General features: G+C 39.1%; 1 protein-coding gene across 2 annotated transcripts; it reads right to left on the reverse strand.

Moving 5' to 3' along the window:
- Positions 1-307: 307 nt before the first annotated feature.
- Positions 308-12,486, reverse strand: si:dkey-119f1.1 (Structural maintenance of chromosomes protein 6-like). 2 transcript variants are annotated; one of them, XM_026193891.2, is made up of 27 exons: positions 12,393-12,486; positions 11,860-11,991; positions 11,571-11,706; positions 11,043-11,148; positions 10,762-10,898; positions 10,492-10,553; positions 10,144-10,224; positions 9,264-9,365; positions 9,011-9,130; positions 8,799-8,897; positions 8,470-8,616; positions 8,040-8,128; positions 7,761-7,925; positions 7,435-7,613; positions 7,112-7,313; positions 6,502-6,616; positions 5,579-5,739; positions 5,313-5,448; positions 5,023-5,103; positions 4,314-4,484; positions 3,707-3,844; positions 3,430-3,575; positions 3,172-3,297; positions 1,974-2,079; positions 1,697-1,849; positions 1,396-1,493; positions 308-1,200 (listed from the first exon to the last, which is right to left on the reverse strand). In XM_026193891.2, exons 2-27 carry the CDS (start codon positions 11,971-11,973, stop codon positions 1,104-1,106), a joined length of 3,267 nt encoding a protein of 1,088 aa, XP_026049676.1. In that variant the 5' UTR covers positions 11,974-11,991; positions 12,393-12,486; the 3' UTR covers positions 308-1,103. The 2 variants fall into 2 exon arrangements, with proteins under 2 accessions (XP_026049676.1, XP_026049677.1); XM_026193892.2 differs by having other exon boundaries at positions 12,389-12,460.
- Between the last annotated feature and the right edge of the window lie 104 nt (positions 12,487-12,590).

A 12,590-nucleotide genomic window follows, 5' to 3' on the forward strand; every position in this document is an offset into this window, starting at 1 on the left:
CCAGAGGGAAAGATTCATTGAACTTTGCACACAATAACCAACTAATGTTTCTTCACCCATAATTTATTTTTTAAACTGTAAGCTGCCTGAAGTCAAAGGACGAATAGAAGAGGAAGATGTGTTCGGAGACGGGAATTTGGCACGGAGGACATGCTGACACGTGGTGTGAAGGCAGATGATCCACTGCAGTGACCTTAAACCTTTGCTGACAACTACCTCTGCCCAAAATTCAAGGTGTCCCTAAATATTGCATTCATGAGATGATCATGAAGAACAAAAAAAAAAAAAAAAAAGCCGTTTTCTGAAACAGATTTATAAAATTATCTTTAATTATAATTATCAGTGAGCAACAGGTTGAAATGTCAGTGGGGATGAGGGATTACCCTTAAATTATTTTAATAAGTACTGGGAAACATATCAGTTAATAAATATAACAATATACATAACATAGGCCAATTACAATAACCAACGGGTGCCCTATATCACCCCTTGCTTTGTGCCACAGCCAAACTACCACACAACCCCTGTAACCTTCAGGACAGCACTAGCACAGTAAATGAGATAGTATAACGTAAGACAGTCAAAGAAACCTTTATAAAGACTATACTTAAAAAAAACAAAAATATGCTCAAAATTTTGGTGTCACAACTGTGTTTTAGGTTTCTTCAGCAGCACCTTAATACACTTACTTGCATTAGACAAACCTGAGGTGGAAAAAGACTCCATGAGGCTACACTTAAAACAAAATAAACCAATTTTGAACTGAATTTAAAGAAACTCAACCCGCGCTTACGATGACCCCATTTACTCCTTCAATGTGCCCGTTTTCAAGTCCGTTAACGGTTATTTTTTCTTGTGGGTATAAAAACACTCCTTCCCTGTAACTGTACTTATCTGAACATACAACATTGTTATTACTGTCTGAATCCAGTATTAGAGAACAAAATCTTTGACAAACAGCACACTGAACAGTTATTTTTGTTTACATGAACAAAGCTGAGGCTTCTCAAAACCAAAGTTTAGCTGAGAAGTAACTAACAAAGCTGGCATCAGTGTTTCAGAGGCACTTTAAGGTTTTATCATGTTAAACAGAGCTAGCAATATTACTGGTCCTCGTCTTCACTTCTCTGCGTATTTCTCTGGCCCCGGTCTGGATCTTTGAGGCGGAGGATGCGGATGATTTTGCTTTCTGGAAGGGAACTTAACATAAAATAAAAATAAATAAAAAATTATGATGTGAATACTGAAACCAAGCAGCGCATTGAAGTCACACGACCTTTACCCTACAGTGGCTTAGTCTACAACGACCAAGTCAATAAATCACATCTGGGTGGTCTAGCTGCTGTAGCACACAAATGCTGTATATAAACACACAGAGGTTGTGTCAGTGGTTACCTCATGTTCTGTGGGGTTAAGAAAATGAACTGTCTGTAGCGCTGACTGGCAGCCACCTTCAGCATCATGTCCATGGATATCCTTCTGTTCACCATGTCCTATTTAAAGAGAACACCCAAAGCCAATGTTATCTTTAAATGGGGCCAAACCCAGTGGGACAGTTTTGCAACTGTAACGAAGTGTTGCATATTCTCTGTCTCCTTATCGTTTGTTGTTTTTACTGATGATTATCTCAGTTTGCAATATGCATGCACCCGCAATCTAAACATAAATATAATGCGAACGAAAACTATTGTATTACCATGTAAACATCAAACTCATCAAGACAGCGGAAAGGCGCCTCTGTGATCGCCCAAAGAGAGAGGACAAAACAAACAGTGGAGAAAGAGCGCTCCCCTCCGGACAGCAAGCGCATGTCACTCAAGTCAGCCTTGTTTCCTTGGCCTGGCTGCACCTACAAAGTTATCATAAGAATAATGAGTCTCTGTTTAAATAATAATAATCAAAAACCTTTAGGCACTTTAATATAAATCTGAGGCTGTAGTGGCCTCTTACTGATGAATGAAAAAAAGGCTTACGGAAATGGAGAGGGTTTCGTTCTTGTGATCAAAGATCATACTTCCACTGTAGCCTCTCTGGGCTAACATGCTATCAAAGTAGTATTTACAGCGGGCTGACAGGAACCTATGATACCAAGAGAGAGAGAGAGAAAAGTAATCATATAACCGCAATCTTAAAAATATAAATATAAAAAATAGAACTTTACGTATAGACTTCAGAGGGACCTGTAGGAGTATTTAACAAATTGTTGTCAAATATGGTACTAAAGCTACTAGAACTACAAGTCCAGGTTTTGAAGAATTAAAAATTCAATTTGATCGATCCAAATAAACATGCAGTGTCTGTGATTAAGCTAGGAGAGAAGATGAAACCTGAAAGTAACTAATGCTCGTGACTAGCTAAACCTGTGTGTGAAGCAGCGCACCCTTTTGGGGAAAGTTTGTGATACGTGTGATGAGTTCTTATCTGCCAATGAACAACGATGTCATGGTCACAGTCAATAGCGATAGCTCGCCAATCAAGGCGACTTTTTTGATGCATTAAAATTAATGTTGTCCATTAGTGCGGGATTCATCCATTTCTTTTCTTCCACTCATCCAAATCCAAGTGTTTGTGTGGAGCAACTATACTGACCCATCATCAAATGATAGGAAACAGCAAGATGTTTGTGACTGTTGAACTGATATTTAAATCTGTGCTTATTAGTGGAAAAACTTACATGGTGGGCATGAGACGGGTGAGATATTTTACACAGAAAAAGACCCCAAAAACCTCTAGGCTGTTGTTTTGTTTTAATATCTTGTTCTATCATTTTGTAGTGCAGGGGCTAGCTGGAGGGTCATTAGCATGAGCTCCTTTTAAGTACACATATGTGGGCAATGCTTTGAATTTGATTTCAAAGATTCAGTGTTTTATGTTTATATATTCATGTAATTTAAAGTGAGGTTTAAAAAAGCATCAGGCCAAAATACCTTCATTTGAACAGATTTGCACATGTGCTGTCTGGACTGTTAAGCTAACATTTGTTTTAAAAATCTGACTAGTCACTCGGTCTATAACTAGACAAAAAAAGTTCCGATTCAGAAGCCACAGTCTTAATAATTTAATAATTATTACCTGGATTACAGATGTAACTATTTACTCTCTTTTACTTTATTGCACAGGTAAGTACATCACTGCAAAATACAAACAGCAAACTATGAATTCACCACTTACCTCCTGAGCTCGGCATAAGCCTGAAGTCTCTGGTTCATAACACTGTCGAGGCTTTTGATGAAGCTGTTGAGGTTCTTCATTTGCTGTGTCATGTTCTTGTAGCTCTCCAGAGCCTCGTGGTACTGCCTGTAAGTGGAAAAGGAAATCAATTCACATTTGGCGTCAAGGAAGGACATCAGTTTAAAATGCGTGTACATTCAACACCTCACAGAAACATCACTGAAATCATGTCAGTAATACACCGTGAGGATCCAATACCTCACAATCTCCTCACGGTCTCCCTGTTGTTCCTTCTGTGAAGTGATCTTAAGCTTGAGACGATTGATCTCGCTGTCCAGGCTCCTGGCTGACCGACGGCTCTCCACACGTTCCAGACAAATCTCTTTGGCTTTGGCCACTGACATCTGAGTCACAGAGCAAAACAAACCAATATTTTAGCTGCTAAATACAGGCAAAACTTCAAGAGACAGTGCTATTTAACTCCTAAAACTAAAGCAGATACATTGTATACAAAGTGCTTTTCTGATACTCATACCTCGTACTCCTTCTCTTTGCTTTTAAGGTTGCCTTCAAGAGTTTGAATGTTGTGGAGATGGGCACTGCGTTTCTCATCATAGTGTTTCTTGTGATGTTTGCATTTTATCACCTCCTGGTCAGTTTTACTGAGATCCTCCTGTATTAAGAGAAAGCAAATAAAGAATTCGGTAAAAACAGACAAACACCAACTCGGAGACAGGGCACGGTGGGCTGGCATGGCCAACACACAAAGAGTTAGAATCACACCAAATTATCAGGGTTGATATAATGTTAGGTAGTTGCATTGACACAATGTCCTTACCAATCTTACTGATCACTGAATGCACTGTAGACTACAAGTCACATTTAGCAGTACGTACACAGGAAAAAAATCATTTAGATCACGTTTGATATCCTGTTTTCACCTTATTTCTTGACTTTACTGCCAACTGTCTCAAATAAAAGAATAGCACATAGTGTCACTACAAGATTGCAACATTAAAAAGTTGTCCCCCCCATATATCTACTGAAAGTTACTTCATTTGATTGACCTGATACCTTATAAGTCAAGAATTTAGCAACTGAAAAACAAAGGTTCTCACACTGGGTCTTTCTTTCAATATTACCTTGACTGAGTCAGCCTCCTCTGCGATAGTGTTAATGCACTCTTTGTGCTGCTTGTATTCCTGCTCTGCCTTTTCATAAGAACCCTTGAGGTCGGCCATTTGGGCCAGTCCCTCATCTAACTCCACTCGCTTGGACTTGATCTTGGTAACAATCTCATGAAGATCCTCCTCCTGTTGAAAATTAGAGATAATGGTGTATCATAAGAGTAGATCTGGTTGACATTATGTACAATATTTAAAAACTCTAAACCAAAATAAGCTGGGACAATGCTTATAGTGTAAATAAAAAGAGAATTCTTCTATTTGTAAATCTCATAAAAATCACAGAAAACAGATCGAATGTTTAAAGAGACATTCTACTTTTCAGGAAAAACATTAGCTCATTTTCAATTTGAAAGCAGACACAGGTCTTAAAACAAGTTGGGATGGGGGAAAAAATGGCTGGAAAAGTAAGCGGTACTACAAAACAGATGGATAAACATAAAATTAATTCGGTTTCTATGATTTTGTTCTCAGAATTAAAGCTGGACAATTTATTTTCTATGTTCTATTGTGAACAAAATATGGGTTAATGGGATTTTCAAACCACTGCATTCTGCTTTTAAATTTTACACAGCATCCCAATTTGTGGGATATAGCCAGCTCTAAGTCCAGTACAAGTGTGCATCTTTTTATACAGATGGAAAAATACATGGTGTTCTTTACAGACCAGGGGCCTGAGGTCCTCTGACTGAGGCTCTTCAACATTTTGTAGATCTGTGAGCTCTAGCTGCAACTTTGTGGCCTTGTCCTAAAACAAACACACAGACTTTGTTAGCAAATTCATTTCATATGATATCAGAACACTTTGTTCTCTTTCTAATGGATAAAGTATATCAAAGTAAGTGAAATGAATGACTAATATGCTTTAAACCCCAAATATGATTATATTAAAATATTAAAACTGAAAATACAAATTCTATTAGTATTCTTATCTGCCCTTCAGAAAATACCACTAACTTTAATGGTCTTTTGCTCTTGATGGGCTCTTCTTAGTAGGCCTTCATTTTCCTTGACGTCGTCATCCAACTTTCTCATCTGCTGCTGGAAGCGTGATGCTTGACCTTTCTGGTTTTCCAACTCCCTCTGTAAGTGTCTGAGAGGAATCAAAGAGACAAGGAGAGGCGAAAATGGAGAGACGTGGACAGAACATTTAAAGCACAAGTTTAAAGTCTAAAGACAGAGAATAAAATACGAGTTTTCATGTGTACAAGTCAGACATATACCTGATCTCCTCCTCAACATCTCCTGAGAGATAGTTGGCTCTAGTCTGCTCAGCAGCATAACTCCGGTTAGTAAAGATCTGATCTCCATCCTTAGAGAAAGCATGGATGCAGTTCGCAGGAGGATTTTTGCTCTGCATCACTCTCCGAGCTTCTGTTCGATTCTATCAACAAGGAAAACATGTAAATATGACATGAAGTCTGAACACAGAGTTCAGAAGGTAAGGAGCAGACATCTCTTCTATGGTATCCAAAGTCTGACTCCACATAAAGAATCTGTCAAATATTCTTATACAAATTTGAATAAAAAATAGATATAGTAAATATTAAGAAGCTTTCAAAAACATTATAGGTCTCTGCCATATTTCTGACCCAGCAGCTGAGGTTTAGGCAGATTTGTGACCATAACCACACTGACTCCACTGTGCAAAAGGTCAGATTCCTATTCCTGTACCTATGAAGCGCCTTGAGGCGACTTTTGTTGTGATTTGGTGCTATATAAATAAAATTGAATTGAATTGAATTAGATTCCTTGACTTGGATCATTTTCATTAAAGCAAAAATTCAGGCAACATTCAGGAGACTCGGTCAGGCAAATAAACAAATAAACTTTCAGGCACTGTTCGGCAAATGTACAGGTAGCTGTGTACACAATAAGCTGACTTTGGCAGGTATAAAACTTTGATGTAATAGCCATTCAGGTTGTAGAGAAGATCAGATCAGGGATAAGCTTAATAGACCTAAACAGCTGATTCATTATGGTTTGTTCACATGCTTAAGGCCCTTCAGTTCATTTACAGTATACTTTATCTAATATATGGCTTACTTTACACATTGCATCATATAAAAAAAGACATGTCTAACCACTCAATGTGCAACTATGGCTACCATCAAGCATCTTGTGTTGAAAAAAAGTTATGCTTTACCTTAATGAGCAGAATGCTCTCTATGCCCTTCTGATCGATCAGACAGTTGGCCACAACTGGGTCCTCAATTTCTAGAGCCTGAAGCACGGAGGGGTAGTTCGGATGACTGACAGCCCTGACACAAAACACATCAAAACTAATTTCGATTCATTTTTTCAGATATTTTGTAATAATTAAGTAATAAGCTACATAAAGAAAATCTTTATCATACATAATATATGTATGTATGATAAATTGGGCAGGGATAGCTCAGTATGTAGAGTGGTGGCCCCATGATCGGAAGGTCGGGGGTTCGACTCCACTGAACGGCTACCCTGAGGTACCCCTGAGCAAGGTACCGTCCCTACACACTGCTCCCCGGGCGCTGCATTGGTGGCTGCCCACTGCTTCACTGGGTGAATGGGTTAAATGCAGAGGAACTATTTCCCTATGGCGACTAACACATGCACATTACATTACATTACATAATATTTTCCAAAAGAAAAAAGTTACAACATTTGAGATGCACTAACACTCACTCTGAAGAAGGATACCTTCTAACTGAATACTTGTTGTATTAATTGTACTTTGCACAACTATTTTATATATATAATTAAACCTCTATACTCACTTTTTTCTTGTATCATGAACTTGTGAGATGAAATTGCTAGTTATGATAGCAGGTCTGCGACCTCCTTGAAACATTTTGGCCATGAGGCCCTGCAGAACCTTCTCATCTTCATAGTTATCACATGTGAAGGCCAGCAGCTGGCCTTTAAGACATACTTCTACGGCCAGTGCGAGCTCTGGGTCCTTCAGACTAATTAGGTAACCTGTAAAAGAGAAGGAAAGTTAGAAGTGTTTTTTTGTTGCCACACATTTTGCACTGTGGTTGCGCACTTGGGGGGGGGGGGGAGGCACATGCTACACTTTCTGTGCATAACCAGGTCTTACCCAACGGTCCTCGAGGTCTGTGCTTGAAATGGCCTCTTCTGTGAGATTCCTGAATGGCGTTTAGCAGCGCAGGCATCTGCTCTCCAAAACGCCGCAGCCGATTGGACCGACTGCTCTCCATTGTCTGCAGATTCCTCCTGTTGGCTTCAATGGACCTCTGGAGAACCTCCTGCTCTCTCCTGAAAACAAACAGGGGGGCAAAATACAGTCATTTCTAGAGAATAGCTTCAATTAGAAACTGCAAATACATTCCTTTAAGCTACCCTAGAATCAGCAATTATTGGTTATTGCATGTACAATGATTTTCCTTTGGTGCATTGTTTTACCTCATTTTTCCTTGTTCTTCTTTGGCGCGACTGATGGCATGCTGATACTGGTCAATCTGTTGGCCCAGTGTAGAGATCTGATGCTTCAGGTTTTCCAGCTCAGTCTGGATCTGCTCGATCCTTTCTGCTCTGGCTTTGCTCTCTGCTCCCGTTTTCTGACTGATGCTAGAGGTAAGAAAAGGGGTGTGATGAAATAAAGCACAGGCGAGCCAAAACAGAATAAATAACTTTTCAACCTCAATTTAATGCAGAAGACAACTAAATAAGATGACACAAAACCTCAGCTTGAGATCTTTTATCCTCGACATCAGCTGAGTTTTGTCCTTTTCCAAGTCTCTCAGGTTGGCTTTGCATCTGTGGACTGTGACCTGATGTGCACACGTAAATGAAGAGTTAAATATTCACAAGTTGACGTACAAGCATCACAAAGATAACAGTCATTTTTTAAAACTAATTTTGAATTAATTATATGACAGAATGGTGATGCAGCGCTCCTATACTGATGACGACAAACAAACAAACAAAAAAACACATCAGATGATGGAAAGCCACTGCATCTGCTGAGGAACACAAATGCACTTAGACACTGCTCAGCACTATAAACTAAGCCTCAGACTTGCTACATAAAATCATTAAGTACTTGTAAAAAGTGAACGAGCCGACTGTCAGAAATCCACCATATGCTGCGGTTAGTGCACTCAACTCTCACCTCGCTGGATTTTAAAAGGTTGTTGCGTTTCTGCGACTCAGTCTTGAGCTCAGCACATTTAGGTTGAAGCTCCTGGACTTGCTGTGTGATCCTCTCTAGCTGTTCCTGGACCTGTTTGTACTTTTTCTCTGCTTCATCGACCTTATTCTGCATGATCAAAAAGGTTTAGGGTTAAAAGGTTACAGAATGAACAGTCCAAAAGTCTGAGCCATAAAACTGAAGTAGCAATTACTTAATTAGTAGTAATTTGTGTTAATTCTAAAAGAATTATTAACATTTGAGATGTGTTATATGTTGATTTCAGGGTTACTACCGAAGAAGTTTCATACCTTCCATTCGTTCACCTTGTCGTCATATTTCTCTGTGGATCGTCTGTCTGCCTGCAGCTTCTCCTTCATTGGCTCTAAGTCCTTCTCCATCTCAGTCACCTGCAACATTTAACATATTTGTACAGGAATTAAAATTTAAACAAGTGATCTTAACTAAATAGGGAAAGGGAAATACTGGAAAATTGCGGGAAGTTGGAGGAAAATGATCTCACCAAAGCCCAAGCCATCTGCTTCTGCAACTCCTCCAGTTTGGTGTGCATTTCATCAAGTGAAGCCAGGCTCCTGTAACGGTCCTCCTTCTCCAGGTACTTCCGTTTTAGGTCTTTCAAGCACTAGGAATGACCACAAATGAATATTAAAAGATGCTTTAAAACAAAACTTAGCTGTGCAATCCAAATAAAAGGGTTTAAATTCAAGAAATGTAATAATATCACTACTGCCCATTTCAGCGACACAAATACATACTTCACTGTGTTGCTCAACTTTATCCTCTGTGAGATTCTTAGTGGTTTTGATGTAGATAAAGTCCTCTCTCATCTGCTCCAACTGGGTGGCTTTCATAAAAAACTGCAGAGAGAAAAATAGATTAAAAACAACCGGGGCTTATTTATAGTTAACAGTTAACAAATTCAAACAAGGAGATTGTGCTGCAAGTTAGGGAGCAGGCTAACAAGATGATCAAGCTGGTATAGAATAGAATAAACCTTTATTATCCTACGGATAAGAAATGTGGGTGTTACACAGCTCTTATAGCAAGGGGAATATATAAGGTCCTGTATACATAAGCAACTGAAGTTTGTATATGGTTTGCCATTTTACCAATCAAAACAAAACTGCAGATGAGGCTGGTGACAGCATCATTAGATATGTATATATGTGATCAGAAATTCCAAATGTACCAGAACAACATCTATACCAAATCTCTTCCATGCTAAATCTAAACTCTTATTGGCATTAGATTCGAATCAAAGAAGAGGGTTTTTGTTGCTAGAAGCTACTAACCAAACACATTTGGGCAGTCTTTTGTTACATGCAGGTAAAGAGTCTGTGTGGAGAATAAGAGAGATGAAATAGAAAAGCTATTTTGTCCACACCCCCGCCCCCGCAATTTCCAAACAAATATTTGCATTTGGAAACAATGACTGGCAGATGAAACAGAGTGTTGGCCTGCCGGTTGGTTTTATATGTACTGGCCACACCAGAAGCCCTACAAATAGGCACAAACTTAATTGCCTTGACTGACAATCATTTTCATAGGTACCATAAAGAAACACGTTTCACGGTGTAGCAAACTGTCCACCCAATGCTGCTGTGTGGCTTAAACATGCAAGTACTCTGAACTAACCTTGTACTTGTCCCCCTCTCCTTTAGAATGTAGGAAGTACTTGCTCATTTCCTGAGTGAGAACTGATACAGGATTGTTGACCTTTGGGAGAGAAAACACATTAATAAGCATGACAGTAACACAGGTTCACGTGACACCCTTTAACAACTGACATGGCCCCACAATTTGTTGCTTAAGTTTCAGCTCAAATGTTGAAATTGTACAGATAAATACAGCTAAAAATCACAGCATAGTCAAAAGTGCAGTTTAACCAGAACATCAATGTGTGAAGGACAAAAACAGAGTTGGCTGAAAGTTGGCGGTAGAGCATCTCTGAGTTACATGAAAGAAGACCTGCATCTCTCATACCTGAATATTGAAATTATCCAGAATAGAGACAAGTTCTTCCTTTTTGGTTGAGATTAGCTGACCTGTAAGAGAGAGAAAAAACAAAAAGAAAAACATTGTGAACATTCACTTTACTCTCACTGACGATTTTCCAGACTCCATTAAATGACTCATCTTTGTTCTTTCTGTTCTTATTTTAAATCAATGGACAATTATAAATATACTTATGGAGAATTTACTGCAAATAGTTTGCTGCAATATCTAAATTTACAAACTCCTTCGCATTTTTACCTGATTTACTTCTCAGCTTATATGTTCTCAGTCCGTCCCGAGTTATCCTTAGATCTAGAATAATAGCCGACCCATACACCTCTGGTTTGTAAGCATCCCTTCCTTTATTACGCAATGTGATGGAAACATCAGCTGAACTGAGGAGACAGAAATGCACATCAAGGGTCAGATACTTGCGTTTGTTATTTGTAATTACTTTTCACATTTATGATGTGCTCTCTCATCACAAAATAAGATAACAGATAGTGCGTGACGGATAAAAAAAATTATTGTGAAATCACCTTTCTCCTTCCTTCACAAAACCCCTGAGGGATGATCCTCTATTTGTAGCCTGGGCATTCCCGCCTAAGGCAACTATGAGAGCTGTCAAAACGGCGCTCTTTCCACCTGTCACAAAACAATTGGCACACAAAAATTGAACAGACAGGACACTGTAATAAACAAAGATTTATGGACGATAATAACAGCCACTGAGTTTCCACTTCACATTTTATAAATGCACCGAAACAACTTCAAACCACTAATAACACCATATAAATGACATTTGCAGACATGTGCAACAGAAAGCACCAGCACTGAGAAAGCAACAAGATCTCACTAAACCAAAGTGATTAACTAGTAATTATTAGTTAATAATTTTTCAACTATTTTCAGCAATGATAGAAGCCTTTACATGATAATTACAGCACACAATAGAGACATTTTGGCCAAAATGTAAATATAGGGTTGCAGCCTGCATTGGCATGAAACGAGGGGGATTCAGAAGCCTCGTTACATCTCCGATCTGCCAGATAAGATAGTGCACTTACTTCCGTTGTTGCCAACAACAAAGTTGACATTGGAACCAAAGGTAAACGGGCCAAGGAGCGAGTGGCACATAAAATTCTTCAGAGTGATACTTTCTACAATCCCAGCATCACTCACCACCTCCGCACCACACTGCAACTGCACACAAAGTAACAAGTATCCACACTGTGAGCCTCTATCCTTTGCATTCTCAGAGAATTATTTAAGAAATAAGTAAATACACGAGGGTGAAATTAAACAAAAACTGGAAATCAAACAAAACTAGCGTGCTTCACTGCACGGCAGACGTACATTACTCAGAATGGGATCTTCCTGGTCACTGTCAGCAGCATTTTCACTTTCATTCACAGATCTGGATCTCTTGTTGGGATTTTCATTGACGGAGGTGCCCTTCCTTTTAGACATCGTAGACACCCCGTGTTGCTTTTAACGGTAAAAAGAAGAAGAAGTAATAATAATAGAAAGCGACAGAGTGAAAGAAACCTGATACACATATAAAACTACTAGCACAGTCAGACATCTATTTAAACTGTCGAATCAGCTCTCCATCTAAATTCTGCCGTCACGTCGGCTGCTAGTTAACGGATATGAGTTTTAAAGCATTGCCTGCAGTTTAAACCGCGACATTAGTAGCTTAATTAAGTTTAGGAAAAGTTACACACGTTACAGGACTAGCTTAGCTGGCTAACTAAGGCTACATGCTAAAAAGAAAGTCAACGACTGTCTATCCAAACGTGAGTCGAGTTTGCTGCGGGTTAGTTTTGTGCCGCCTTAAGTAACTGGAAGCGCAGGTATGGTATTTTGCGGAGTGACAACTGACCTACCTTGCGGTACCCTCACACTCTCCGACGCAACTGATGGGAACGACCACCAGACCGGCTATCGAATTCGCGCCCGCTATCCGCTTTGAAATCTCGCGGGAATACGCGAGATCGAGAAATCTGAACAGCTATTTTAAAAAAAAGTAAAAAATAAAGAAAATGAAATATTATAACTTTAACAATGAAGAAGAGAGTTAAAGA

This window comes from Astatotilapia calliptera, chromosome 15 (genome assembly GCF_964374335.1).
Source record: "Astatotilapia calliptera chromosome 15, fAstCal68.1, whole genome shotgun sequence".
In the NCBI taxonomy this organism is placed as follows: Eukaryota; Metazoa; Chordata; class Actinopteri; order Cichliformes; family Cichlidae; genus Astatotilapia; species Astatotilapia calliptera.

What these genes read in the sequence shown, in the direction of transcription:
- si:dkey-119f1.1 (XM_026193891.2), bottom strand. Translation starts at nt 11,973, where the DNA reads ATGTCTAAAAGGAAGGGCACCTCCGTCAATGAAAATCCCAACAAGAGA. An exon ending in TGTTGTTGGCAACAACGGAA is followed by an intron (nt 11,149 to 11,570) that starts GTAAGTGCACTA and finishes GTTTTGTGACAG; the next exon opens with GTGGAAAGAGCGCCGTTTTG. An exon ending in TTAACCCCACAGAACATGAG is followed by an intron (nt 1,201 to 1,395) that starts GTAACCACTGAC and finishes TTTTATGTTAAG; the next exon opens with TTCCCTTCCAGAAAGCAAAA.